Raw genomic sequence first — 26,079 nt, 5'->3', positions numbered from 1 at the left:
GAACATTTAACCAGGGACATCACCTTATCTGGAAAGTGGAAAACCCCTGATGAAAGAATTGAAGAGGAAATGGAAAAATAGCTCATGTTCATTGATTGATACATTTAATATTATTAAAATACTGTACAATGTACTCTGTAGATTCAACACAATTATACAAATATATTAATGACATTTTTCACAGAAATGTAAATAATTACAAAACATACATGGAACCTCTCAGATTCATATCATCAAACACTATTATGAAAGCAAAACAATATGGAAGTATCATGTTTTAAGTTGTCTGATACTATGATAAATATTGACTGATCAAAACTATAAGTGCTGGGAATAAAACATAATGGATTTTAGTAGAGATCCAAGAAAGAAATCGATGTCTGTATGGTAACTCATTTTAGATAAGGCACAAATAATGCACAGTAAGAATTGTTGCTACAATAAATGATGTTTTCCCAAATGGAAAATAGTTATATTGAATCTTATTCTTACAGAACATGTAAAAATTATCTAGTGAATTAAAAATTTAAACTTAAGACTTAAAATTAAAAAGCTGATGGAGAAAATATAAACATTTTTTAAAGGATCTACAAGGACCAAAGTCGGTGATCTCTGAATGAAAAGCAAGTGCCCTACAACTGAGCTGCATCTGCAGCCCACAAGTAAGTTTTTTACATGGGTCTTGGCAATGATTTGTTTTGGAAATGATACCAAATATACAGAAAGTGAGTACAAAGTAACCAAGTGGGGCTACACCAAACTGTAGAGAAGGTTATTGTAAAATTTTAATGTAATAAATTATGAATAAAAATATTAGCAAACAATATGAGATTAATATCCCAAATAGCTGAGAAACACATGAAACTAATGACAAATCAAGCAATAGTTCTAACAGAAAAAAGGCAAAGTGAAATAGGTATTTTCCCCAAAATAATACATGAAAATAGTCAACAAGCATATATGGTTTACTAAAGAGCATTGTTCACCAAAAAATGCAAGTCCCAAGAACCGAAATAGGTTCTCTAGCTACTTCAAACTGAATGTTAGCAAATAAGTAAAAACATTTAAAAAAGATAGAACTATTGCTCACTATAGTTAGCCATGTAAATTAGTACATTTATTATTGAAAATTTTATGATATTTCCTTAAAATTCGAGATAGAGCTCTCATAGAACCAGGTTATAAGACTTCTGAGTATAGAAGAACTCCACAACAACATAATGCTATTACCTATACACCCTACCCTGGGAATATATCTAACAGAAATTAAATCGGTATATCAATGATATTGAAATATTTTAATTCTCATATTTTTATGGCATTGTTCACAATAGCCAAAATATAGAAATCATATAAACATATGCTGATGGATTAATCAATAATTATCACAGTATACTTATGATAATAATGAGTGAGTACTTATGTATTCTACATTATTGACCCTTAAAGAATGTAGTTTTGTTTTTTATATCAACCTTGTTGTTGAAACTTGAGATAACATAATGTGTGAAATAAGCCAGGCACAGAAGGGACAACACCACAAGATCTCACTTACATTCAAAATCTGAAATTGTCCAATTCATAGAAGCAAATACTTACTGGAAATGGAAATAAGGGTAACAAAGATACATTTAACAGATGAGCAAAGTGTAGTCCTCTAATATGAAGCATAAGTACTGTAGTTAATGCAGTGTTTCATGCCTGAAATTCACTGATCGAATCAACCCAATATTTCTCAATCAGCACATTATGAATGGATGGATATGGTAATTACCTTTAGTATAAGAACCATTCTATTATATATGTGTGCTTTGTATAAACAATGCATGATGCCATGATGCAGATTACAAATATCTATACAGTTCTCATTTTAAAATAAATCACAAAGTAGAACTTTGGATAGATGGATCATAATGTGCAAAATCTTTTACATAGGAATTAATACAATATTTTTTATAAATTAGGCTATGGTCACTGGACTGAACTGTAAAGAGAGCAGGAGCAAGAGTTAATCTGGACATGAAACAGAATTCAAGGACACAACAAAAACATGTTTCAGGTGGTTGAAATATTTGCAGGCAGTAAGAAAGAGATGACAAATGGATTTTTTAGTAAAATAAATGTTATTGATAAGCCAAGCACTTTGGAATTATTTTGTGGAATAATATGTCACTTTAGAGAAACTTTGCCAAACTCAAAGGGAATCTATTTGTTTTCTTGCTTAATAATAGAGTTCAGTATTTCCAATATTTGTATATTAAGCCTAATAAATTACAGATTACTAATAATGGTTATTGTTATAATATACAAGAATTGCTTCTGATCTATCTATATCAGATATGTATATATTATCAGAATACACATATCAGAATATATATTATATATATCAGAATATAAATTGCTTCTGATATATATATGCATATGCATGTATATATACATACTTATGCACGCTAAAACAGTGGTAGGATATATATACATATATATGCACACTAAAACAGTGGTAGGGTAGTTAAATATGCTTATGTGTATACACAGAAACACACAATCCTTAGAGAAACAGTTATCTAAATGGTCATAGTGGCTGAACTTATGTACACTGAATAAAATGTTTTTAGTGACTCATAATTCATATTAAATATCAAATTTGGTGAATCTTCTATTTAAAATATGTTTCTCATGAAAACATGTAAAATATCCTATAGTATAGATCTGGACTGTATTAGTTCTCCAAGAGAAAGAAATGATTAGAAGTTTTGTAATGAAAAAAATCACCTGTTTAAAGATAAGTGTCATTTCATTTTTAAAATTGAGATTAATGAATACTAATTTCTACATATAATGTTTATTCTTCTGAAATTGTTTTTATTTACTTGCTGGGGAAGTTGGAGAGTGAAATCAGTGAATCTTTTTTCCTACTTTCTGATGAGAGCACTCATTTGGAGTCAAAATACCAAATACATGTTTCTACCCCTTAAAAGAAACACACAGAGTACCAGATTTCAAATGCCTTCATGTGCAAAATAGCCAATATGTTCTTGAAAAATCCTTTTGTTTCATTTTGATTTTGTAAATTTACTAGGTATGTTTCATTTGAAAAAGTACGTGCTGTATTTTATAATAAAACAGTGGCTGAGAACTGAGCTCTCAATCCCTTGATTTCAAAAGTAAAATCAAAAGAGACTTTTATCCTTAAAGCACTGGGAAAATAAGTTAAAATCAGTCCAAATTTCAGTATAAATAATGTGGTGCGTGGCAAGGAAATCTGCTCTCTGTATAATTAGGAAAAGAATCTAATCCAAAGCTTTGTATCTGTACGGGAGCAAGCAGATACTGAAGGAGATTCGCAGATCCCCTGGTTTTTAGGCAGGAAGAATGCTCGTTAAATGCAGAACGCTGCGCCGGCTCATGTGTTTGCTCCGAGGTGGAGGTTTTGTTCGACTGACTGACGTATCAGATAGTCAGAGTGGTTACCACACCGACGTTGTAGCAGCTGCATAATAAATGACTGAGAGAATCATGTTAGGCATGCCCACCTAACCTAACTTGAATCATGCGAAAGGGGAGCTGTTGGAATTCAAATAGACTTTCTGGTTCCCAGCAGTCGGCAGTAATAGAATGCTTTCAGGAAGATGACAGAATCAGGAGAAAGATGCTGTTTTGCGCTATCTTGATTTGTTACAGCAGCCAACTTATTGGCATGATGGAGTGACAGGAAAAACAGCTGGCATGGAAGGTAGGATTATTAAAGCTATTACATCATTATGAATACAATTAGAAGCTGACCATGACAAAGCATATGTTTCAGAAAGCAGCTGTTGGCAGCTGGGGTTTGTTGCTGAGCTCTTCAAACTCTGCAAACAGTGTTGCTTTTACAGAATGAATTTTAAAATTACCTTGTGCTGCGTTAGATTTTGGGGTGGGGGGGATGTGCTTGCCTCTAACCTCATGGAAACTGTTCTGGGATAGAATTCAGTGTTAGAAGATTTTAGAATAAAGTATTTTTCCAGAAGTCTGGAATTCTCCAGGTAGATGATGACAGGGGAGAGGGAAACCTACCCTAGCTCAGTTAGATGTAATTTGCTTGCAAGGACTGATTGATATATTGGCATATTCAGACACTGAGAGACATGAGAGTGTACACAGTTTTTGGATATGTTGAAATTGCTACACTTGGTTTTCTATTTTATAAGGAGTTTGGCTGTCAGTCATCTCTCCTCATCAATTTCTAGCTTTTGACATTAATTCAGTCATTCTGCATTATATGAAGAAAATATATCAATATCTCCTGCAGGCTTTTTCAACAACTCCAGCATCTGTTTCAGCTATTGAACTGTATGCACGTTTTGCCAAGTTGATGTCGACCCAGCTGGTCTATCATTTCTCGCTTGATTACTGCTCTTAATTTCTCTGTATCAGCTTCTTTCAGATAGAGCTTTGAAAGCTGTTAATGGAAAATGACAGGAAATGATAAATTATTGAAAACTGGAGCGTTTATTTATTTATTTGGGACCTTAGTGAGTTTTGCCTTACATTCTTTCCTGACTGCGTACGATTACTAAAGCCCTCTTTCTGTTTGGCAATATTTCTTTCAAAGTACTTTTAAACAAACAGAACACCAGCCTGGATTGGATTTGGCTCAAAAAATAAAGTTTTGAGGAAAAAGAGAGCAAATTAAGCTTTTAGTAGAAGCTATGCCTTGTGTCTATATACAATCTTCATAACCTATCATGGGGATCTATCAGTGGGTGTATATTGGACCGAATATATAGAAATAAATTTTATCACCACTAGGGTAACAAGAAAATAAAACATTTGAAGCTGTTTTTATCAAGTGATTACTTCAAGCAGATGTCAAATAATATAGAAATAGATTTTCCCGAATAGGAAAAGCCTGATTTTTCACTAAGTGTAACAGGAGCATTCAGCTCTCTACCCCAGCTTCTTCGTAGTCCAAGTAGCTAAATTACTCAAGTTAATAGACTCTCATATGTGAATATCTCATATGACCTTTTAGTATACACAGTGCTGCAAATAGGTAAAAGTTCTTTATCCTTGTAATTGTAATATTCCAGTCAGACTGGCTGAGAAACGCCACTGGCTGTTATGTAACTTTTTTTTTCCTGAATGTTAGTTCATGTTTTTCAATTACATATTCCTCTTAGAAAGAGTTAGTTAAAACAACATTCATTTAAATACCAGTGAACCAGTTGCAAACTGGCAGGCTAATTATACTTGTTTGTAGTCACTCAAATGAATTACTAACATATTGTTTGGAAAAATAAGCCAGAATTTGAAGAGTACTTTTTAACCTTGAAGTATACAGAATGGGGTCAGCTGTGTCATTCAAAATCCATATGAATAGTAGGAATGAAAATACTTTTCAAGGTGCGCAATTAGCAGCAATGTACTTTAGTAATATGGTTTGAAAGTATGACTCCTTCTCCGTAATGCATTTGAGTGCTATGTAGTCCGTCCTATTACTTGGTTAATATTTGAAATGCTCAAAAACTGACAGAACTGTTGACCGAATCAGGGTTGATTTGAGGTCGATGCCAAAGCCTCAAGTGTATCGAACTATTGTTAAAAATACTTATGTTCTTTCTCAAGTTCATTTTTTAACTCTTCATAGTCATTTTAGGTGAAAGTTGGTGCAGATGGAGCACTCTTTCTCCAGATTCTTTAGTAGGATTCTTCTTTTGTGAATTTTCTCCTATGAGAAATATGTGAGCTTCCTGATTGCCTCATACTGCACTGCTGTTGCCATAGTTACTTACAAAAGGGGATGGGGGGCTTTGAATGAATATAATGTAATTTACATCAGCCACTGGACTCCACAAACTGTGAATTTTTTGCTTGTTACTTTGTAGTTTAGGCTTGCTTCTTTTGTGACTAGGAAGCACCTTCTATTTGATTCCAGTGATGAATGGAAAGGACAGACACTAGGTGGCACCAGCTGTTGATTATTAATGAAATCTTAAAGGCTATGGGCCACACACCTGAAAAGCAGGAAATATACCCTCTCTGATAAACGCATCTTAAAAGTTGGAAATGCTCATCGAGCTCTCTGGCTCTAAAATACTGTCAGCATGCAAAGTGAGACCCTGTGCAGTCTGCAAATCTCAACTACTTAATTCTGTGGTTTCTGGAGTGATACAGAGGAAGAAATGAGATAAAAAATGCATTAAAAAGAAAGAGAATGAAAGACATAAAAACAAAATGAAATAGGCTATAAATGCTTACAGGCATTTCCAAACCCTAAAATAGACAATTTTATGACTGGCTGTTTCTTTTCCCCACTTTTGTACAAAACACACAGTGTATTTTTCCCTACACTCTTTGTGTTTGAAAACAATGATTTGTTTCTTTAAGGGAAAATCTTATGGAGCACCACTATTTATTTTTAAATCCAAAAAAAATATGCCCCCTTTGGTTACCTCTCAGTGAGGATTCTGTCCAGTGAAATCACCCACTTGTGACACAGTTCCTGGCTTTTTTGTGTGCTGTACTTTATCCAGAAAGATGAGCTGGTGGAAACACTATCACCTAAGAAATATGGTTGACACATTTTTTCCCCAACCTGTCATTCTCTAATTTTCATGCCAACCATCTTTTAAGAATGAAGACACAAAAGAAACAGACCACATAAGCATGTATACACATACACACACACACACACACTCACACACACTGACAAACACAAAGAAAGAGAGGGTGCACACACACATATGAACACAACCTCGAATTTTTCTTAAATTTTATTTTTAAATACTAAAAGTACAATGTTTTTAATTTGGCCAGGATATAGCAAAGAAAAATTTCAAAATGAAAGTACATAAATAAGCTGGGAGAACTAAATAATTGCTAGAAACTGAAAATAAGTTCCTGAAGAATAAGCAACATTTTTCCTCACTAGAGTGTGGTGTTTCTGTAAAAGATATGATGGTCTTGGAGAGGGAATAGCAGATACAATTTTTCAATGGTCTGTTATCTTTACTTGGGAAAGTTACTGATGATGCATACAGACAGGGTAATGAAATGCTTACTATTTGAGATAATCTGGTGAAGAAATCAGCTTGTTCTATTGCCCTGCATTTAGTGTATCACTTAATGAAGCATTGCAGATCAGAAGGGAAACCTTACACTGGACAATTGTAAGAGTTCCAGAAAACTGGATTTATATGACTTGAGCTCAATCTGTAGGAACATGCCTTTTGATTATGTTCTTGAATCTGCTTGTTCTGTGAAATATTAGTATGAATAACCTAAAAAATAGAAATAGAACAAATACATACACTGGATTGACTTGATTTTGTTTAATTTAGTGCTTTGAAGCAAATTAAGTCTAAGTAGCCCAGGCTAGGCTCAAACGTGGGAGTGTGCTGCCATCACCTCCTGATTACTGATCAAACTCAAGTCCAATGACAAATTTAATAGGAATATATGTATGTATATATATATATATATATATACATATATATATATACATATATTCCCCTACTATAATATGCAAAATGTCAGAATGTGAGAGCGTTAAAACTTAATGATAATTTATTCATGAAATAGTCATAATCTTATATGGCTGCAAAACTCAGCCCTTAAATGTAATTTTGAACCTGTATGTTGAAAAAGTAAACAAAATGCTTTTATCCCAGTACTTAGAAATATGAATCTGAAATATTGTCATGAACTTGAGACAAGTAGGGGCTATACTGTGAGTTCAAGACTGGTCTGAGTCCAAGTATTAAAAATTGTCTTAAAAAAATTGGGCACAAAAGTAATACTTGTGAATGATTTTCATTGTTTAGAAAACCATGTGTGGTTAAAGTTTTCTAGAAACTATAACACTCAATAGACATTGGTTATACTTAGAAAAGTGAACGGTTGAAGAACGCTGGAAAAACCAGCCAAAAATATGTGATCTGCAATGAATATGAGAGAGGTTAGACTCATTTGCAGATCTCTGATAGAAGATGGAGAGAAAACTACTTTCAAGTAATGGTGTAAGCAAAAATTTGAGTACTCTGTATGATTCTGAACTTCTTCACATGTTCATTACTAAGAGTAAAGGGAAATAAAAGATGACTGAAGTTGAGACCACAGAAATGGCTCTTGCAGAGGACCAGGTTTCAGTTCCCAGAGCCCACATGGTGAATTACAACTCTCTGTACAAGATCTCTGGGGAGATCTGATGCCCTCTTCTAAACTATGACGGCTTCTGCGTGCACATGCCGCATGAATGCATATGTACATATATACATATATAATTAAACATATATGCACAGAGGATTCAGTGTATTCTTTATCTGATATCATTTTGAATGATAAGTATCTATGAGACTCGTGATTCTATGAAACAACAACAATAAAATAATTATATTGGGGCCATAATTTGAGTGTCTTTGTTGCTCTAATTGAGCCATCCATAATGGGAAATATGCCACTTAATTTTCCTTTAGGTGAGCCAACTAGGACTGTTGTGCACATTTCAAAATTGTTTATTTAAAAAATATTCTAAACATATAAAATCCCAACTTGTGTGCCTGTGAATTTTTCATGGAGATTAATCACACACCTTTTTTTTTTCAGAACTATTGTGGCTTTCATTTTCAAATTGCAATTAACCAGTGATTTAGAAGTTATATGGGCCACAAAGCTGAATGCTTACTCTCTGACATCAAATAGTAAAAGCTTTCCTTCATTCTATAAAAACTATAAGAAAATTTGATGGGTTGTTCACTGACTCAAATATCTAGAAAAACAAATGTCAGTGAGCACCACAAACAGAAATTGAGGTCATCCATCCTATTAACATAAACCATTGTGTAAAGTGTTCCAAATATTAAGTGTAATAGTTAAAGGTAGGTTGAGATTTGTGGTAGTTTATTAAAAAATTGTAGTTACTGAGAAAACTTTGGTGTTGATGTAAGGAAATAAGAGATCTCTGCAATAACTTATCTGTGTCCCATCACCTACTAGTATGGTAGGATGCAGAGGGGCAGAAGGGCTATTTTGTTTTGTTTTGATTTTTTCTTTTGTTATTAGAGGGTATATTCTGTAGAGTGTAATTTCAGTGACTTAAGATAAAAAGAAAAGTAAATTACAGGCATTGTAGAAAAAAATGGAATCCACACCATATCTTGCAATTATCTTTTTTTTTTTTTTTTGCTTCTAAAGCCCATAAATGTGCTAAGATTTTTATATTGTCGCGTTCTGGAGTTCATTTATTATTGCAAATGATGAAAATATTCTCCTTGACCAAATATGTTGTAGGAATGATCAAAGATTTTCAAGATAAAAATAAATGCAGAACATTTTAACAGGACAGATGACATTGATTGTAAGACATACTAGAATTAAAAGTTAGCAATGAAATATTCATGAAATATTTTTCCTGAACTTTGGTCGATAAGGAAAGTATTTTCAATGAAAGAGTATTTCAGAGTTATATTATAAACATAAATATAATGTACATTTATCACATTATCATATTTATACATCTCTTTTTTTAATACTAAAATTCCTAAGTCTTTTCTAGGAAACATCACTTCTTTTACAAGTAACACTGAAAATTCCTGTAAAACCCTTAGTATTTTTGTTTTATTTCCATGAGACTGTTATGAACAGCTATCTTGTGATGCCTGTCTCTATGGTAACAGACACAAGGCTTTAAGGGTCTGAGGGAAATTCTTCCTATGGCTTTGGAATATGGAGCAATGAAGGAAACTCACAAAGGAAAAGGATGAAGTTGGAGAAAAGCAAACAAGTCAATTGATAAAAAAAAAAAAGTTGTCACAGGGAGTAGTTTTGTATGTGTATCAAAGCAAATTCTTGACCTCTTAATTCATCTCAAAATGCAGTAACAACAAAAATATGATAAAGTGGCTTTTGTGTAAGCATTTTTAAAGTCATTTTCAATGTCCAGTTAAACCTATGAAACAGAAGTCACAGACTTGCTTTCTATAATTTAGGAAAGATGGTTTCGTCTTGCCCGAAATTGATAACAGAAAGGCTGTACCTCTGGCAATGTTGCTGTTACTGTTATCAGAGATCTTGATCTTTAAAGAGACTGCCTCTTTCTTGGTTCCCTGGGTTAGAGGATTGGACACTAGTTGGAATTTCACACAGTCACTAAGCATCTCATGGACTTATGAAAACCCAGTGCCCCTTCAGTGTATTCCTTTTAGGTCTACTTCTGCTAAAGAATGGAGACAAGTATGTCAAAAAGTAGTGTTTACCTGAAAACTGAGCATGTTTCCAGTGTACAAAGTTTTGGCTGCTTTCTTTTCTCTTACTGAAACATTCAAAAGGAACCATAGGTTGTTAGTCAGTGATATAGTGCTTGCCAAACATGTGAGGCCCAAGGGAACATCTTTAGTACCACCAAAACCTAAGGCAAATTAAGAAAACAACACCCCATAGAAGTTTGAAAGTAATTGATTGACTTTTCAATTGCTTTACTTTTTTCATTATCTTACTTTCTAATTACAAAATATGTAGACAAATATAGCTTCTCACCTTTAGATTATATACATAAATGCACGCATATATATATATACACACACATACACACACTTGAAAATGAATCTCTTGCTCATAGTTTTAGTGTTAACATTGATTATTTTATGATGTCCTGATATACTGGCAACACTTTTTCCTCAAGGCAAATAAACAATACCATCATTGTAAACTGATAAAATTAATAGTTTGATCAGGAAACATTAATACTTTAGTGGTTGAAGGAAATTACATTCCAAGTCATAATGTTTATGATCAAAGTAGCAGATACTTTGTGTTTATTACTGGCATGGTATAGCTTTCAAAACTTTAAAGGACCTAAGTCCTTTCGTTGTTTATGTTCTGATCTGAAGAGATTTACAGATCTTCTGTGCAGATAACTTTTCACAAACTTAATCAAGTCTGTGTAGATACTAATAAAAGATAAGATGTTATCTTCCAAACTTGTTCACGCTGACTTTAAAATAAATCTTTAAAAATCAGTTAACTAAAATGATTGACAGTGGGTAACTTGAAGAAGTAATCACTTTCAAGGAAAGTTCTTTGCAGCACCACACATTTTTAACCGATAGGCCTTATTAATTCCCATATGTAACATGATTTCTGCAGATAGTATACTTTTTTTTTCAGTTTTTTGAGGCAGTGTTCATCTGTAGCTTTGGAGCCTGTCTTGTAACTTGCTCTGTAGATCAGGCTGGCCACGAATTCACAGAGATCCTCCTGTCTCTGTCTCCTGCATGCTGAGGTTAAAGGCAGGTGCCATCACCACCCGGCTCGACAGCATACTTTAAAGCACTAAATATATGCACTACTATTGTAAGCTCAACTTCAGTTTAACTGTTGAGCTTAGTTTATATGTAACACAAATAGCCACCAAAAACTATTGTACTAAAATTTGGGGATATAATAAAAAAAGCAAATTTAAGGAAGAAAAAAATGAGTAAAATGATACAATAGCAATAGGTAATGAAGAAAATAAGATGGTAGGAGCAGCATCCTATAGAGAGCGTGGGAAATGGCTGACCTACACATTTGGACACTACAAAAACTGTCCATATAGACTTGAAGGTAAAAGATACTTACCAAAACGAAGTATTAGTATTACGTACCTATCTGGTGACAGATTTCTAAATTTAAAAGAGTAAGAAGAACAATGGGGTTAACAAGCTTGCCAGTGCCATTCCTTTCTGTCCTTGCTGTCACTCATTAGCAACACTTGAGATCAGACATTGTGAGACTTCTCATTACCTATCAGATGTTTCTTGTTGCATGTTACGTTACAGGTAGAATTATCCAACAACAATAAAGTAGATTGTGGAAGGCGACACTAATGCAAACCCTATGCTTTGTGGGTTTTAGGGTAGGTGCAAGGCTCTCTCTGTGGCTGCCTAGGGTTCCTCTGGTGGCCATAGTGACACCGAACAGAGGCCATTTCTCCATTGGGTGACCTAGAGCCTGATTAGATGACACCGATTCAAGTGACAGGCTGATTCTGCTGCCCTTCCAATCATCTACCATATGTTTGTTGGTAAATTCTAGCAAAGACTTGGTACTAGAGCATGAGGACTAAGCTACAGTCCCTGAGGATTTACAGTTGAGTGTGCTTTATGTAGATAAGAAAAAAGGGGGGAATATCTATAGTGACAGCTGGCCAGGGAGCAACAGCAGCTGCAGATCCAGACAGAAAACGCAAGCTTAGCCAGGAGTTTCCTGGGTTGCTAGTTTCAGCTATACTGTAAAACGTTTGAGTCCATCAAAGGACAAAGTAGGAACTGAAAGGAAAAAGAGCAAATCTGATGAAAAACGATAATTCAAAGTAAAAGGAGAAATGACAAGTTCGAAGGGCCACATGAGCCACCAAAAAGAAACTTGCCTAATAGCTACTGCTCAGCTTCTCTAGCATCAAACCTAGAAGGAGAAGAATGAACTGTTGCAAGTCAGTCACAGACAATCAGCTAAGTAGTTTTATATGTACAGTGTTTTTAGGCCTACACGGTTTCTCCAAGGAGGAATGGAAAAGAGTATGTTTCCTCCTGTTGGTATTTTGTGCGTTTATCCCTGGAAACTTTTTCCAATGCTATATTTAGAGAGATTTTTACATTTGTTTAACTTGTTTTAATTAGAAGCTAGCTGAAAATACCTTATGATTTTTATAGTTAAATCCATCATAGCATGAGTAATTATAAAAAGGGATGACATCATCTACAGGGTAAGCCTGTTGCTATATACTTATGACATGAAAAAGGTTTGACAGGTTATAGTTTTATAATTTTATGGCCCAGGTTAAGTGGATTTCAGCTTCAGATATAACTCCTCCTGGGGAAAACTTAAGACACAATTTGCATTTTAATTTGGAACGTATGATAAGCAGTATATTCTAGGTTAGATCCTATTCTCTCAAAGAGAACTTCTTTGAAAAAATTGTCTCTAACAACTCTGTCTCATACTTTCTTCTGTATTTCCTTTCCTTCTATCCCTTTCCCCCACATATAATGCATGTTAATGTTTATGTGCATGCTTATATTTATTTTTCATTTATTTTCAGTTGGTGTAAAATGGGTTAACTATGCCATTTTCATTTGTGTACTTGATTTTTCAATTTTTTTTTACCATGGATTATCCTCATTTGCCTCTTCTCCCCTCTTCCCAAGTAGATCTCGTTGTATCTTCATATCAGATGACTCTATTTTTATCAATCTATGATTTACTGAAGTAGGTTAGAAACAGAATAAGATAAGGAAAAAATTCCAAACATTCATTAATGGAATTATTTGCCTTTGTGATGAAAGAATAAAACTTCTTTTAAGCTTTTTAAAATGTTTTGCTGAATTTTACATATATCTTTATGTAATATAATCAATAAGCAAATTTAGTGAGCAAACTTCCATGATTACCAAGGTCAAGAGAAGAATATTGCCAGAATGTGAAAACCCCAATTTTACATTACCTCAGTCAACAATACTCTTCCCCAAAAGACATCATATGGACTTTGAACACATATAGATTCAGACAGATTTCTCAAATTTTATGAGGACCTGAGTATATGATAGTTTTTTTCACTGTACATGTATGTGTTTTATTTGTCATGCATTCGCTATTGGCTCTGTTTGATGTGTCTTTGTACAAATATAATGGAAATTACTTATGTATGCTGGATGAACATTTGGATTGCATCATTGGGAAAGTCTTTTTTAAAAAGCCACTCTGATCAACCTATAATTATTTTGCATGGGTGCTCCTACTTTCTTATGTGGATGCCAACAATGAAAATGTTACATCGTAGAAAGTCACATAATCACCTCTAGATAATAATGTCAAGCAATTTCCCAAATTTTGTAAACAAATTTTCTAAAGCACAATCATTCTAAGAACATTGTAGATGGAATTTCTAGTGCTTAGTATTATTAGTGCTTAATTTTTTATGTTCTGGGTATTATGATATGGTACTGAATTAGGGTTTCTATTTGCATTGTGTATTATGATTAATGAGTTTGAGAAACTTTCCATGTGTTTGAAGTATGAGTATAATATTTAGTATAGAGGCTATTGTAATCACATGCCTATTCTTTCTCTTTTTTTCCGTGTGTGTGTGTGTGTGTGTGTGTGTGTGTTGGTATTTATGATACATCTGAAGGTCCTTTTCTACATTGTTTCAGACAGTGTCCCTCTGTTGTTTTTCACTATGCACACCAACAGGCTGTCTGCCCCGAGTGCTTTTTATCCCTAAATCCTATTTTCCTATAAAAGCACTAGGAAGACCCTTAAGCTACTTAAGCATTTACATGGGTTCTGGGATCTGAACTCAGTTCTTTACCCTTGCAGAGAGAGCTTTTACCTACATATCCTGCCCAATGGATGCCCTTTTTTTTACTGAGATACCCTTTGATTTATCATATATAAAAGTCCCCTTTATTTTTAGTTATGGATTCTGTGTTAACTATCACTTTTGCAAACATTTAAGCAAAAAAGTCTGTATTTTCCTGTATTTTCATATCTCAGAAGTACTAAATGGTATTAGTTTTATTTTTAGTTTGACAGATAAAGAAACTACGGGGGGAAATGACACAAATCTGATAATTAAGAGGGTTTGTTTTTCTGTTTCATCACATGCTTCCTAAGTTTTACTAACCTGAGCCCCAAAATCTTTGTGTGCCTGAAAACCATAATATAATTATAAAAATAAATTGCAATAATATGTAACTAATTTTATTGATATCACTAATAAAATGTCTCTAGCTAGTCAGCAATTGTATTCCATGACCATACAATATTAAAACGTGTTTTACTTTTCACATCAAGTTTTACATTTTCTTTGCTATAGCTTTATGGGGTTTTTACTTTTCTGTTTTTGTGCTTGTTTGTTTTTGACAGTTTCTCACTTTGTAGTTCTGACTTTTTTGTAACTCACTATGTAGACCAGACAGGCTTGGAATTCACAGAGATATGCCTGCCTTGCCTCCCTAGTGCTGGGATTAAATGCATGCTACAACACGCCCCCACAGCTTTCTTGCTATAATCTGCTTCTTGTAGTCACTGTTATTGCTTCTAAGCTTCTATTCTAAATTTGGTTATGATTTTAAAAATTCCAGTAACTCTTATTGAACAAAAAAGAAAGACATCTTTATAGTATTTGTCTATGAGTAAAAAAAAATTTACATTTTGAAGCATAATTACTAATATGAAAATAGACACCATTTGCTGAATGATTATATCCTAGGTGCAGTACTAAATAACTTTCATGAATTATTTTTATCTATTTCTTAGATTAAACCCACAAACTTGGTTTTGTTTATACACACACACACACACACACACACACACACACACATTCTACTAGAACCTATGCCTTGGAGAGTTGATATACTTATAGCCAGCTAGAATTTGAACCAGATTAATAAGAATTTTGACATCTCCTTCCTTGTACAATCTGTGTCTGCCCACGTGGAAGGAAACAGATGTATGAAATTGACATACTACCTACTGTGATAATTAGGCAACTGAAGGAAACAGATGTAGTGACAAAGATTTATGCTACAACCTGCCTTAGCTGTCTCCTGGGTATGCCCTTTCTCTTAGAACATTAGCCATTTTTTTTTCAAGATGGTAACCAGAGAAGCACCGGTTGGGATCTAATTTTTATTTTTTTATTAAATAATCTAAAGCATCAATAGTAAATTCTTTTTAATACACATCTAAATACAGAGAGGAAAATTCATACCATAAAATAGATAGCAACTGAATTTTTGTGGTAGAGGTAAATCTATCATAAACTCTAACCTTGAGTCTATATAGAAACATATATTGTCATTCTTTAATCATAATTTTTTTTAATATTTATTTATTTATTATGTATACAATATTCTGTCTGTGTGAATGCCTGCAGGCCAGAAGAGGACACCAGACCCCATTATGACAGATGGTTGTGAGCCACCATGTGGTTGCTGGGAATTGAACTCAGGACCTTTGGAAGAGCAGGCAAAGCTCTTAACCTCTGAGCCATCTCTCCAGCCCTAATCATAAAATTTTAATTCCTGGACACTCATTTAAGATGTTTTCCTCAGATGCCTGAGAAACCGCATGATTTCTATCCCTTGTTTTCAGGACTTTCCTACAGTATATTCCTCTTGTCAGACCTTCTCAGCAAAACAGACCATAGTTCTCCCATCTAGAAATTTGAACCCATATAAGTTATGTCCACATGTTATTTTCTCTAAAAAGAAGTACATTTTAAAATAAGAACTATATTTTTACTATGTAGGAACAAAACAAATGTTGATAAACTAAAAGGCTTTAATTCATAAGCATTTGATAATGTTAGTTCCTACAGGATAAGGAGTTTTACAATTATTAAAATAATTTTATGTTTCTCTCACATAAGAACCAAGTGAGGTATGCAAGATGAGATTCAAACAAAGGATATTTGAAGATGTTCTTTAATAGATAACACATGGCTAATTCTTACAATTTTTATATTAAGTTTGTCTTAACTAACAGGTCTAGCTTCCTATATAGTCTAGTCTAGACTCTCTCTGGATTGTATTTCACAAAGCCGCAGCTAGGCTCATCTCTTTCAGCCAAACCTTACTTGCAAGGGCAATTTACTAGTGGGAATACTATTGTGGAATCCGACTCCCACTTCCCCCAGTAAATAAAACCATTACCTAGCTATAGCTCCTCAAGAGGAGTGAAGGCCTCAGGAGCCCCCCCCCCTCTTATTCTGTTATCTATGATTGGATGTCTGCAGGACAATCTTATGTAATCTTGTGAAGTTCTTCTCTGGTTAGCCACAGTGACTGTGAGGTCAGGAGTGCAACATATTGTATTTTTTCTCTCTCTCTTTCTCTCCCTCTCTCTTTCTTTCTCTCTCATCTTCTTTCATCACTGACAGGAAATGATGGTATGTGAAAGTTGCTAAATTATGGTATACAAAATGATTATTCTTAAGTAAAGCTGAAGTAAATTTACTACTACATTTTCACCTATAGTTAAATCTCTCCACCCCCCACCCCCCACCCCCCGCCAAGCAAATGAGAACTACATTCTGAAGGAGTTCTGATTTACCAAGAAAGGATGAACAGCAGCAGCAATAGGAAAGCAGAACAAATGTATGACTGGTTAGAGCCTAGTCTTGTGGTCCAGTCTGAACAGTCTATAATCTCACAGGTACCCTGAGACTCCAAAGGATATGACATCTTAATGCCTACATGGTCTAATGCACAGCTGTGTTGTGGGAACTTAATGATGACATGAAAGCATTCGTTATTTTATAATCTCCAATCTCTTCTCTGAGGAAAGAAAATCTCTAAGATGCATAAGGGTATAACGAATATAAGGGTATGATGAATGTAAGGGTATGATAAATATAAGGGTATAACCAACTAATGGCTTCTAAAATGTATCCATACTTTGAAATCGCTAATCTCTGTGTCAGAAAACCACATGCATGCCAGGAGTTATTTTTATTTAATTATTTATTTTGAGGCTTTTCACAAAAATTTGAATTCTTTACTGACATTATATATAGTTCTTCTCATAGGCAGTGGAATTAACTACCCTGTGTTTAAAACGTACATAGAGCCTGAGAGAATTCAGATTTTCCTTTAAGTCTTAATATACTTTGTGATATTGTACTAGTTAAAACAAATGATACATTTTATTATTCAAAATTAAATCACCCTGACTATATTTATTAACACATTAAGCATGGCAGTAATTTTTATGTGTTTTATGAATAAACATATTGGCCTTAGGTATAATAAGGACCAAAATGGAAAGAAAATGTGGGAGACAAAACAGCAATCAGTTGTGGGGTTAAAATCAAAACGATGATCATGTATTAAAGAAGCATTTGATTTATAAGTTTCCTTTTTATAGTGTATAAACTAATGTGATATTGATATTCATCTGTGCTACCCAATAAATTAAGGGAAATCCTTGGTAAATTACAGTGTGGCAAACATGGAGAATAAATTTCAAAGGATGTGGAAAAAGTGAAATAACATTATCATTTGGATTATCTCCAGAACTGTTTAAGTCTATATGATGGTGTCAGTCAATGTGGGATGCCATCACTAGGAAATAAAAATAAAAATATTGTACATGAAGATAAATTTGGTGGGTTTCAGGTGATCTATTTTCCCTAATCTTTTTCATACATAAAGTGAAACTTACCTTGAAAGATGCAAAACGTTATATCCACAAAAATTCAGTCCACTAGGAAACAATGTTGAATTAATAAATTAATTGCATCAGAAAAATTCTTAGCCCATTACAGAAGAGAATAACCAATGACTAATCTTTCTTGTCCCCAGGGAATAAGTAAGGATGTCCTAGAGATATCATATGATAATCAGCCTCAGTTGCTCACAGCAACAACTTGCCCATGAACTAATTCTTTATTGCCTTTTTTTTCTTACTGTTTTACTTATTATTTTTAACTACAATTCTTGAGATCACCTGAGAAATAAGTTATTTAAAATCAAATAGTTTTGGACCTTGGGATCACCGTCCGGTGCTCCAATGTGGGTCTCTGTCTCTATCTCCATCCATCGCCAGATGAAAGTTCTATGGTGATATGCAAGATATTCATCAGTATGGCTATAGGATAGGGCCATTTCAGGCTCCCTCTCCTCAGTTTCCCAAGGAGCAGAAGGAGGGAGAACATGAGCAAGGAAGTCAGGACCGCGAGGGGTACACCCACCCACTGAGACAGTGGAGCTGATCTACTGGGAGCTCACCAAGGCCAGCTGGACTGTGACTGAAAAAGCATGGGTTAAAACTGGACTCTCTGAACATGGCGAACAATGAGGGCTGCTGAGAAGCCAAGGACAATGGCATTGGGTTTTGATCCTACTGCATGTACTGGCTTTGTGGGAGCCTAGTCTGTTTGGATGCTCACCTTCCTAGACCTGGATGGAAGGGGGAGGACCTTGGACTTTCCACAGGGCAGGGAACCCTGACTGCTCTTTGGACTGGAGAGGGAGGGAGAGAGGAATGGCAGGAGTGGGAGGGAAATGGGAGGCAGGGAGGAGGCAGAAAATTTTCAATTAAAAAAAATCAAATAGTTTTCTCAATCACTCTTCCTGAGTAATCACAACACAAGAAAACATAACATTTTTTGGGTTTTTTTTTTGGGGGGGGTGTTCAAGACAGGGTTTCTCTGTAGGAAAACATAACATTTTATTTTACTGGCATTAACATGACAGTGATAAATTCAAGAAATTTATAAAGTATCAATGTGTGAAGAAAAATCTTGATGAAATTGTCTTATCTGAGATTATAACTTGAGAGAAAAATCTATTTAAAATCATCATAAAAATTGAATCAACTTGGATATAGCCACACTATCCTCTTTCATTGAAAAAAATGCCTCCTAAGTTAACATGTATTTATACTGAAACATATAATAATTCATATTAGAACAGTTTATACATCAAGCTATGCTTATTCTTTATTTTTACTGTTTTGTTGCTTTACCTTTCATTACATTCTTACTACTTAAGTATAATTCATTAGTAAGTTCTTAAAGGGAAAATGCCATGTAGTGGCAAATTCTATAAGATGAGAGCTTGATGAGTAACTAGGAATAACTACTCTAAAGAAGCTGCCAGTGCTTAGTGGAAGATGGCATGCCTGGAGAAAATATGTGAGTACTATTTTATATTTTCATCTAATGTTTTAACCTCCAATGATCTTTTTCCTATTCCTGTGGCCATTTCCCCTAGCATGACAATAAAATAAAATATATTACAGGCTAGAAACCGTGTGTGAGAGAGAACACAAATCACTGTTGAAATGGCATAAGGTCTATCACATTACTATTACCTGTATCTATCATGTCATCACAATCAGGTCACTTCTTAGTACAACCTAGCTCAGAGAAAAAGTACAATTTGGAATGTAGAAAAAGCAAGATGCCTGGTTTCTTTTACTGCCCTGACTGGGTATTTTCACTCTTATAGAACATTACAACAGGCACTATGGGTTTCCTAACGCTGCCATGTATATAAGTGGATTTTCTTTTAATTGCACATGGGTAATATTCTTGCCTCTCATCTACATATTTAAAAGTACAACTCACCATGTTTGCTTGTAGTAAAACATATAAATAATCCAACTTTCCCCTTTCTTGATGCAAACTTTTATTCATGGAAGGCCTCTATTTAAGGAATGTTATATCTTAACCTTGACAGAGATACCATAAGGTAAAATACACTGAGGTAAACTCATTTTGTTTAAATTTTACTTCGTGTTATGTGAATTGGTGTGCATCATGATGCACTACATGCACAGTATATGGTACCGTTAGAAACCTAGTACCAGAAGAGGGCATTTAATTCCCTGTATCTTCAGATCCAGATAGTTGTATCTGCCACATGAGTGCTGAGAATTAAACCCAGGTCCTCTGGAAGAGCAGACAGTGCTCTAAATCACTGAGTCATCACTTCAAGCTCACTTGTCAAATTTTAATAGAAGAATGTTTTCATCTTATTTTTATGTGAGTGGAATTTATCTTTCCTCATTGGAATTGTTTTCGGAATGATCTGAACCTTGTAAATGACCATAATAAATGTAATGGTAGTGGTGGTGCTGATGATGGGATAACACTGTTGCTCAATTTCCTCATATACGTAACTGTGTTACATAAACAAGGTAAATTCCAAGAAATATTTATGGTTAAATACTACAGAAATTAAGAGCATAGTGAGGATGATTGAATCTTTTTCTCTTTCACTAAACATTTTTCATAAACATACATTTTGAGTACTGAGAGAAGACAAGACACAGAATTACATCCTAGTCTTACCAGCATGTTATATTTATGATAGTCTTTCTTTTTGTTATTATAGGAAAGCTGATATTTGTCATTTTTCTCAGAAATAACTATAATTGTGTAGCAACTTAGAGCCAGGTGGTGGTGGTGATGGGTACATTCCTTTAATCCCAGCCATTCAAGAGGCAGAGACAGATAAATTTCTGAGTTCAAGGCCTTCCTGGACTACAGAGTGAGTTCTAGGACAACCAGAGCTACAGAGAAATCTTCTCTTTAAAAAACGAAAACTTTATAAAAAGGAATAACAACTTGGTCTTCATAATTCAGGGCTTCTAAAGCAACATGCCTTAGACTGGGCAACTGATAAATAACAGAAATTACTGCTTACTGATTTGGAGTGTGGGAAATTCATTATCAAAACATTGGCAAACTCAGTTCTTTCAACACTCATTTCCTATTCCAGAAACGGTATCTTTTTCCCTGTGTACTCATCTTGTGGAAAAGACTCAGAGTTCTCTGTCATTCGAGATGACCGAATCACCTCCAAAAGATTACCCTTCCTAACACTATTCTTCAAATACAACAGGGATTAGACTTTGAAATAAAACTAAAGAAAACAGAAAGCATTTAGAATATAACAACAATACATATTAAGCCAGGATAATTAATTAGGAAAGTTTTGTAGATTACATGTGTGTAAAATAGAGAAACATTAGATTTAGGGATGGAATATAAATCAATTGCTTAATTCCTAAAGAAAAACAATCATTAAAATGTGTGAAATAAATGTGTAAATATCTGATTTTAGATATAGTTTAAATACTGAAAATGTATATATATATTGAAAATCATTCATCACTCAATATTAATGTACATATCTAAAGTATAAATGTTAAAACAATGTGAAGTGGCTGATATATGCTATTTGAACTTCTAATAACTAATTTTTATGCTTACAACAGTTTTACGAGGTAGGATATTAATTTAGTGGAGAGATAGGATGGTAAACATAAGAGCCAGAAATATATAACAGAAAGAAACTCCTAGATAAATACATATAATGATTTTGTTCTGCAAATCTGTATTTTCCTACACTGAAAAATTTTAAAAATATATATTCCCTTCTATAACAACTATCACTATCATGTGACATTTATTCTTTCAGTAATGGATTGAATTGTGAAGAAATATACAACTGGGGATTTAACAATGGCTATAAATTATAAGTTTTTATATAGCTAAACTAATTTTCGTTTCTCTAAATAAAATGTGTCTGGCTAAATTTAAACAGACTCCATTCCTATGAGAGAGTTGGCTCTATTAAGCACTGTCTGTCTATAGAGCTTTTTAAGATTGGCAAATGCCACCTAATTCTTTTCCTTTTCTTTTTCTTTTTTAAATTTATTGTTCTCTCAAGTATTTCTTCCCAAGCACAGTTTCCTCCCTCCTCTCCTCACAGATCTATTCCTTTTCTGTTTCCCTTCAGCAAAGTGCTGGACTTCCAAGGATATCCATGAAACATGACATAACAAGTTAAAATAAGACTAGGGACAAACCCTCATATTAAGGCTGGATGAGGCAACCCAGTAGGAAGACAAGGGTTCCAAAAGTAGGCTACGGAGTCAGAGACATACATATTCCTACTATTGGTGTTCCATAAGAATACCAATGTACATAACTGTAACATATATGCAGAGGACCTACATCAAACCAATACCATCCCCTTGATTGTAGATTTAGTCTCTGTAAACCCCAATGGGCCCTGTTTAGTTTATTCTGTGGGCCATTTTATCGTGATATCCTCCTAAGCCTCTGGCTCCTTCAAGCCACTTTTGCAGGATTCCTGAGCTGTGCCTAATGTTTGGCTGATAGTCTGTACATCTACTCTCATCAGGTACACGATAATCCTATCTGATGACAATTATGTGAGGCTCCAGTCTATGGGTATAGCACAATATCATTATGAATTATTTCATTGACTGTTTTTTATTCCAGATGGGTTTGGTTTTATCCTAGTTCTCTGGGCTATCTAGCCTCTGTTCCTGGTACTCCAGACAGTGTGAAGCATGGACTTCCTCTCATGACATGGAACTTAAGTTGGACCAATCATTGGTTGGACACTGTCATAAGTTCTGCACCACTGTTACCCAGCACATCTTTCAGGCAGGACAAATTGTAGGTCAAAGTTTCGTGCCTCATGTCCTCCCCTGGAAGACCTGCCTAGATACACAAGATGGCCAGTATCCTCCATTGCTAGAAGTTTTCACTAGGACCACCCTCATAAATTCCTGGGAGTTTTGATAGTACTAGTTTTCTACCTCTCCCCTGAAGAGTTCCCATATTTGAGTCATCTCTCTGATTACTCTCTCCTTCTATTCCTTAGTGCAGTAGGCAATATGTCAATCTCATTATCTAATATTCTTCTTAAGTATCAAATGGGAATAAAAATTGACCTAAAGTATAATATTAAAAATGAGCAGTAATACCTCTATTTCTCTATTTCTTCTCTAGTTATTCATTTTGAGTATAATTGGGGCACTACATAGCATACTAAATTGGAAATGTCTTATGAATACGTAAATTGCATGGGAATCAGAATAAAGAGAGGTTTTGATTACTAAGTCTCATTTGACAGAAATAATACAGTCCATGATAGCCATTGCCTTAAAAAATATGTTATTTCTCTAAATACTAAAGTAGAAATAAAGTCAGGTGGTGGTGACACATGCCTTTAATCCCAGTACTTGCTAGACAGAAGCAGGTGGATCTCTGTGAGTACAAGGTCAGCCTGGTCTACAGAGTGAGCTCCAGGACTGGCTTTATAGGTACTGAAAAACCCTGTCTAGAAAACCAAACAAAACCAAAACAAAACAAAATAAAATAAAATATATGCTTAATGATTAAGCCAAAGACTGCAGACAGCCAGTCTTTTTTGAGAACACAACTTCTAGAAAATAATGATAATGGACTAAGTAGATATCCATAAAGAAAAACAAAATAAACTTCATGATTTATTTAAATATTAATTCAAAATAGATCACAGACATAAATGTAAAACATAAAAGAATAAAACCTATATGTTTATTTGAGTGTAACTATATTTTGTCTTTTGATCAAACTTAGTATACTTGGAGAGCAAGACAGTGGGGTTTCATTTCCAGTTTTACATGAATAATATTTATCCCTCTAAAAGTATTGCTATTAGCTTGGGCAAGATTGCTTTGCAGAAAAGATGTCTGTTCAATTGCACTGTTCCATTTCTTTATTACTGATTTCTTTCAAAAATCAAAACTGAGAATAAGTTTCAGTGTTCATCACTTTACAGTACTTGATATAAAATTATTTATTAAATAATGAACAAGGAAAATATTGTAACTTCAAATTCTAAGTTTGATTTTAACTTTAATTCTGTATAAAAAAATAGTTGACGCAGCAGGTGACAGTGTAGGGATTTCTAATTCTACCCAATAGCTTAAAAAAAGCTTAGGCTGGCCGGGCGATGGTGGCGCACGCCTTTAATCCCAGCACTCGGGAGGCAGAGGCAGGCGGATCTCTGTGAGTTCAAGACCAGCCTGGTCTACAAGAGCTAGTTCCAGGACAGGCTCCAAAGCCACAGAGAAACCCTGTCTCGAAAAACAAAAACAAGCAAAAACAAAAACAAAAAACAAAAAAAAAGCTTAGGCTGTAGAAATAATTACAGGCATTTGTGTTAGTCAGGGAGTCGAAGATTTTAGAACAGAGAAAATCTGATTTAAGAAGGAAAGGAAGAAGTTTACAGAAAAATATAAGTCTACACACACAATCTCACTTGGTGACAGGGTAAGCTCTGAAAATGATGGCCTGATTTTTCTATGCAGTGTATTGGAATATATAAACATCTCTGAAGAGTGGCATGGCATGATTCATCATGGTTGCTTTACTGATCTCGGGAAAGTGACTCTACACTTGTTCTAGATGGTTTTTTATCACAATGAGCTGAGAGAAATAATTAAAAAGATAAACTAATTTATTTGGATTTGTGGCTTCAGAGCGTTTAGTCTGATGTTAGCTGGATCTCTAGTTTCTGGGCCTCCATTGAGAGGATAGGTGGGAGCAGAGATGCTCACTGCATGACAACCAAGAAACAAAGAAGCTAGTAACAGGAATGGCCTACGGGAATATTTAGTCTTCAAAAATCATGTGACTTGAAGTTACTCCAGCGATGGCCATGTTCCACAGTGTTACCACCTACCAACAGGCTACTCAAAAATAGAGCACTGTTTTTTTATATATATAGCTGACCGTAATTATGACATGTGGCTACTGTTCAAAACTGCAAGGCAAACTACTCTCTCACATTGCTAGCCTTGGCAAAGAGACAGAATTCAAAATCTGTTAATTTTTATTAATTTATTTTTTGTGCAAAGAAAAAGGTTTTCTGGACATGGTCTTGTCCAGCTCTTAAAACCTGAAATGCAAATTTTCATTAAATCTGCATAATTGTAAAGGTTTGCAAAGTAAGCTGGGTACTGATGCTGCACACCTTTAAGCCTAGCACTTGGGAGGCAGAGGCAGGTGGGTTTCAGTGAGTTAAGACCATCCTGATCTATACAGAGCAAGTTCCAGGACAGCTAGGGATACACATAGAAACACTGTCTTGAAAAACTGAAAAAAATAAATAGAAAATCAGTTATTGAAACTACTGTTGTTTATGGAAGATAAGTATTAAGGGTAAGCCTTATATTAATATAACTGTCCATCTTCTTCCATAGTTTCTGGTTCTACAGTTTGCTATCCATGGGTGACTATAGTCTATACGTAGTAAACCGAAAGTTCAAGCAACAGTCAAGAACCTAGTATTATATTGTACATGATAAAACATCAGGGAAGTTTCAAAAAATTTTGTTCCTTCCGGTTCTTTCCCACACAGGATGTGAATTATGTTGTTGTCCAGTGTACCCACCCTATTTCTTCTGTTCATTGATTATCTAGTGTGGTAGAGAGGCTGCTTGTTCATTTCCTGGCTGCCCAGACTCCCAAAATAATCACACAGAAACAATATTATTTAAATCACTGCTTGGGCAATCTCTTAAATGTACTGCTAGCTAGCCCTTTCATCTAGTTTTAACCCCGTTTCCATTAATTTTATTTTACCACGAGGATCATGGCCTACCAACAAGGTTCTGGTTGGCCACTCACATCTGTCTCCTCTGACATCTCCATGGCTTCTCCCTGACTCCACCCTTCTTTCTCCCAGAATTCAGTTTAGTTTTCCCCACCTAGCTCTGTTCTACCCTATCAGGCCAAGCCAG

At 34.6% G+C, this 26,079-nt stretch overlaps 1 protein-coding gene across 1 annotated transcript in view; it reads left to right on the top strand.

The window, feature by feature from the left end:
- Positions 1–3,444: 3,444 nt before the first annotated feature.
- Positions 3,445–26,079, top strand: part of Dmd (dystrophin) — a 2,313,977-nt gene continuing 2,291,342 nt past the window's right edge. Inside the window, exon 1 of the mRNA XM_075957213.1 lies at positions 3,445–3,733. Within this exon, the coding sequence (XP_075813328.1) occupies positions 3,727–3,733 (7 nt within the window). The 5' untranslated portion in view covers positions 3,445–3,726. The remainder of the gene's footprint in view (positions 3,734–26,079) is intronic.

Source organism: Microtus pennsylvanicus, chromosome X (assembly GCF_037038515.1).
Source record: "Microtus pennsylvanicus isolate mMicPen1 chromosome X, mMicPen1.hap1, whole genome shotgun sequence".
Classification (NCBI taxonomy): domain Eukaryota; kingdom Metazoa; phylum Chordata; class Mammalia; order Rodentia; family Cricetidae; genus Microtus; species Microtus pennsylvanicus.
The sequence above is the reverse complement of the archived record's forward strand: the minus strand, read 5'-3'. Positions and strand labels throughout refer to the sequence as shown.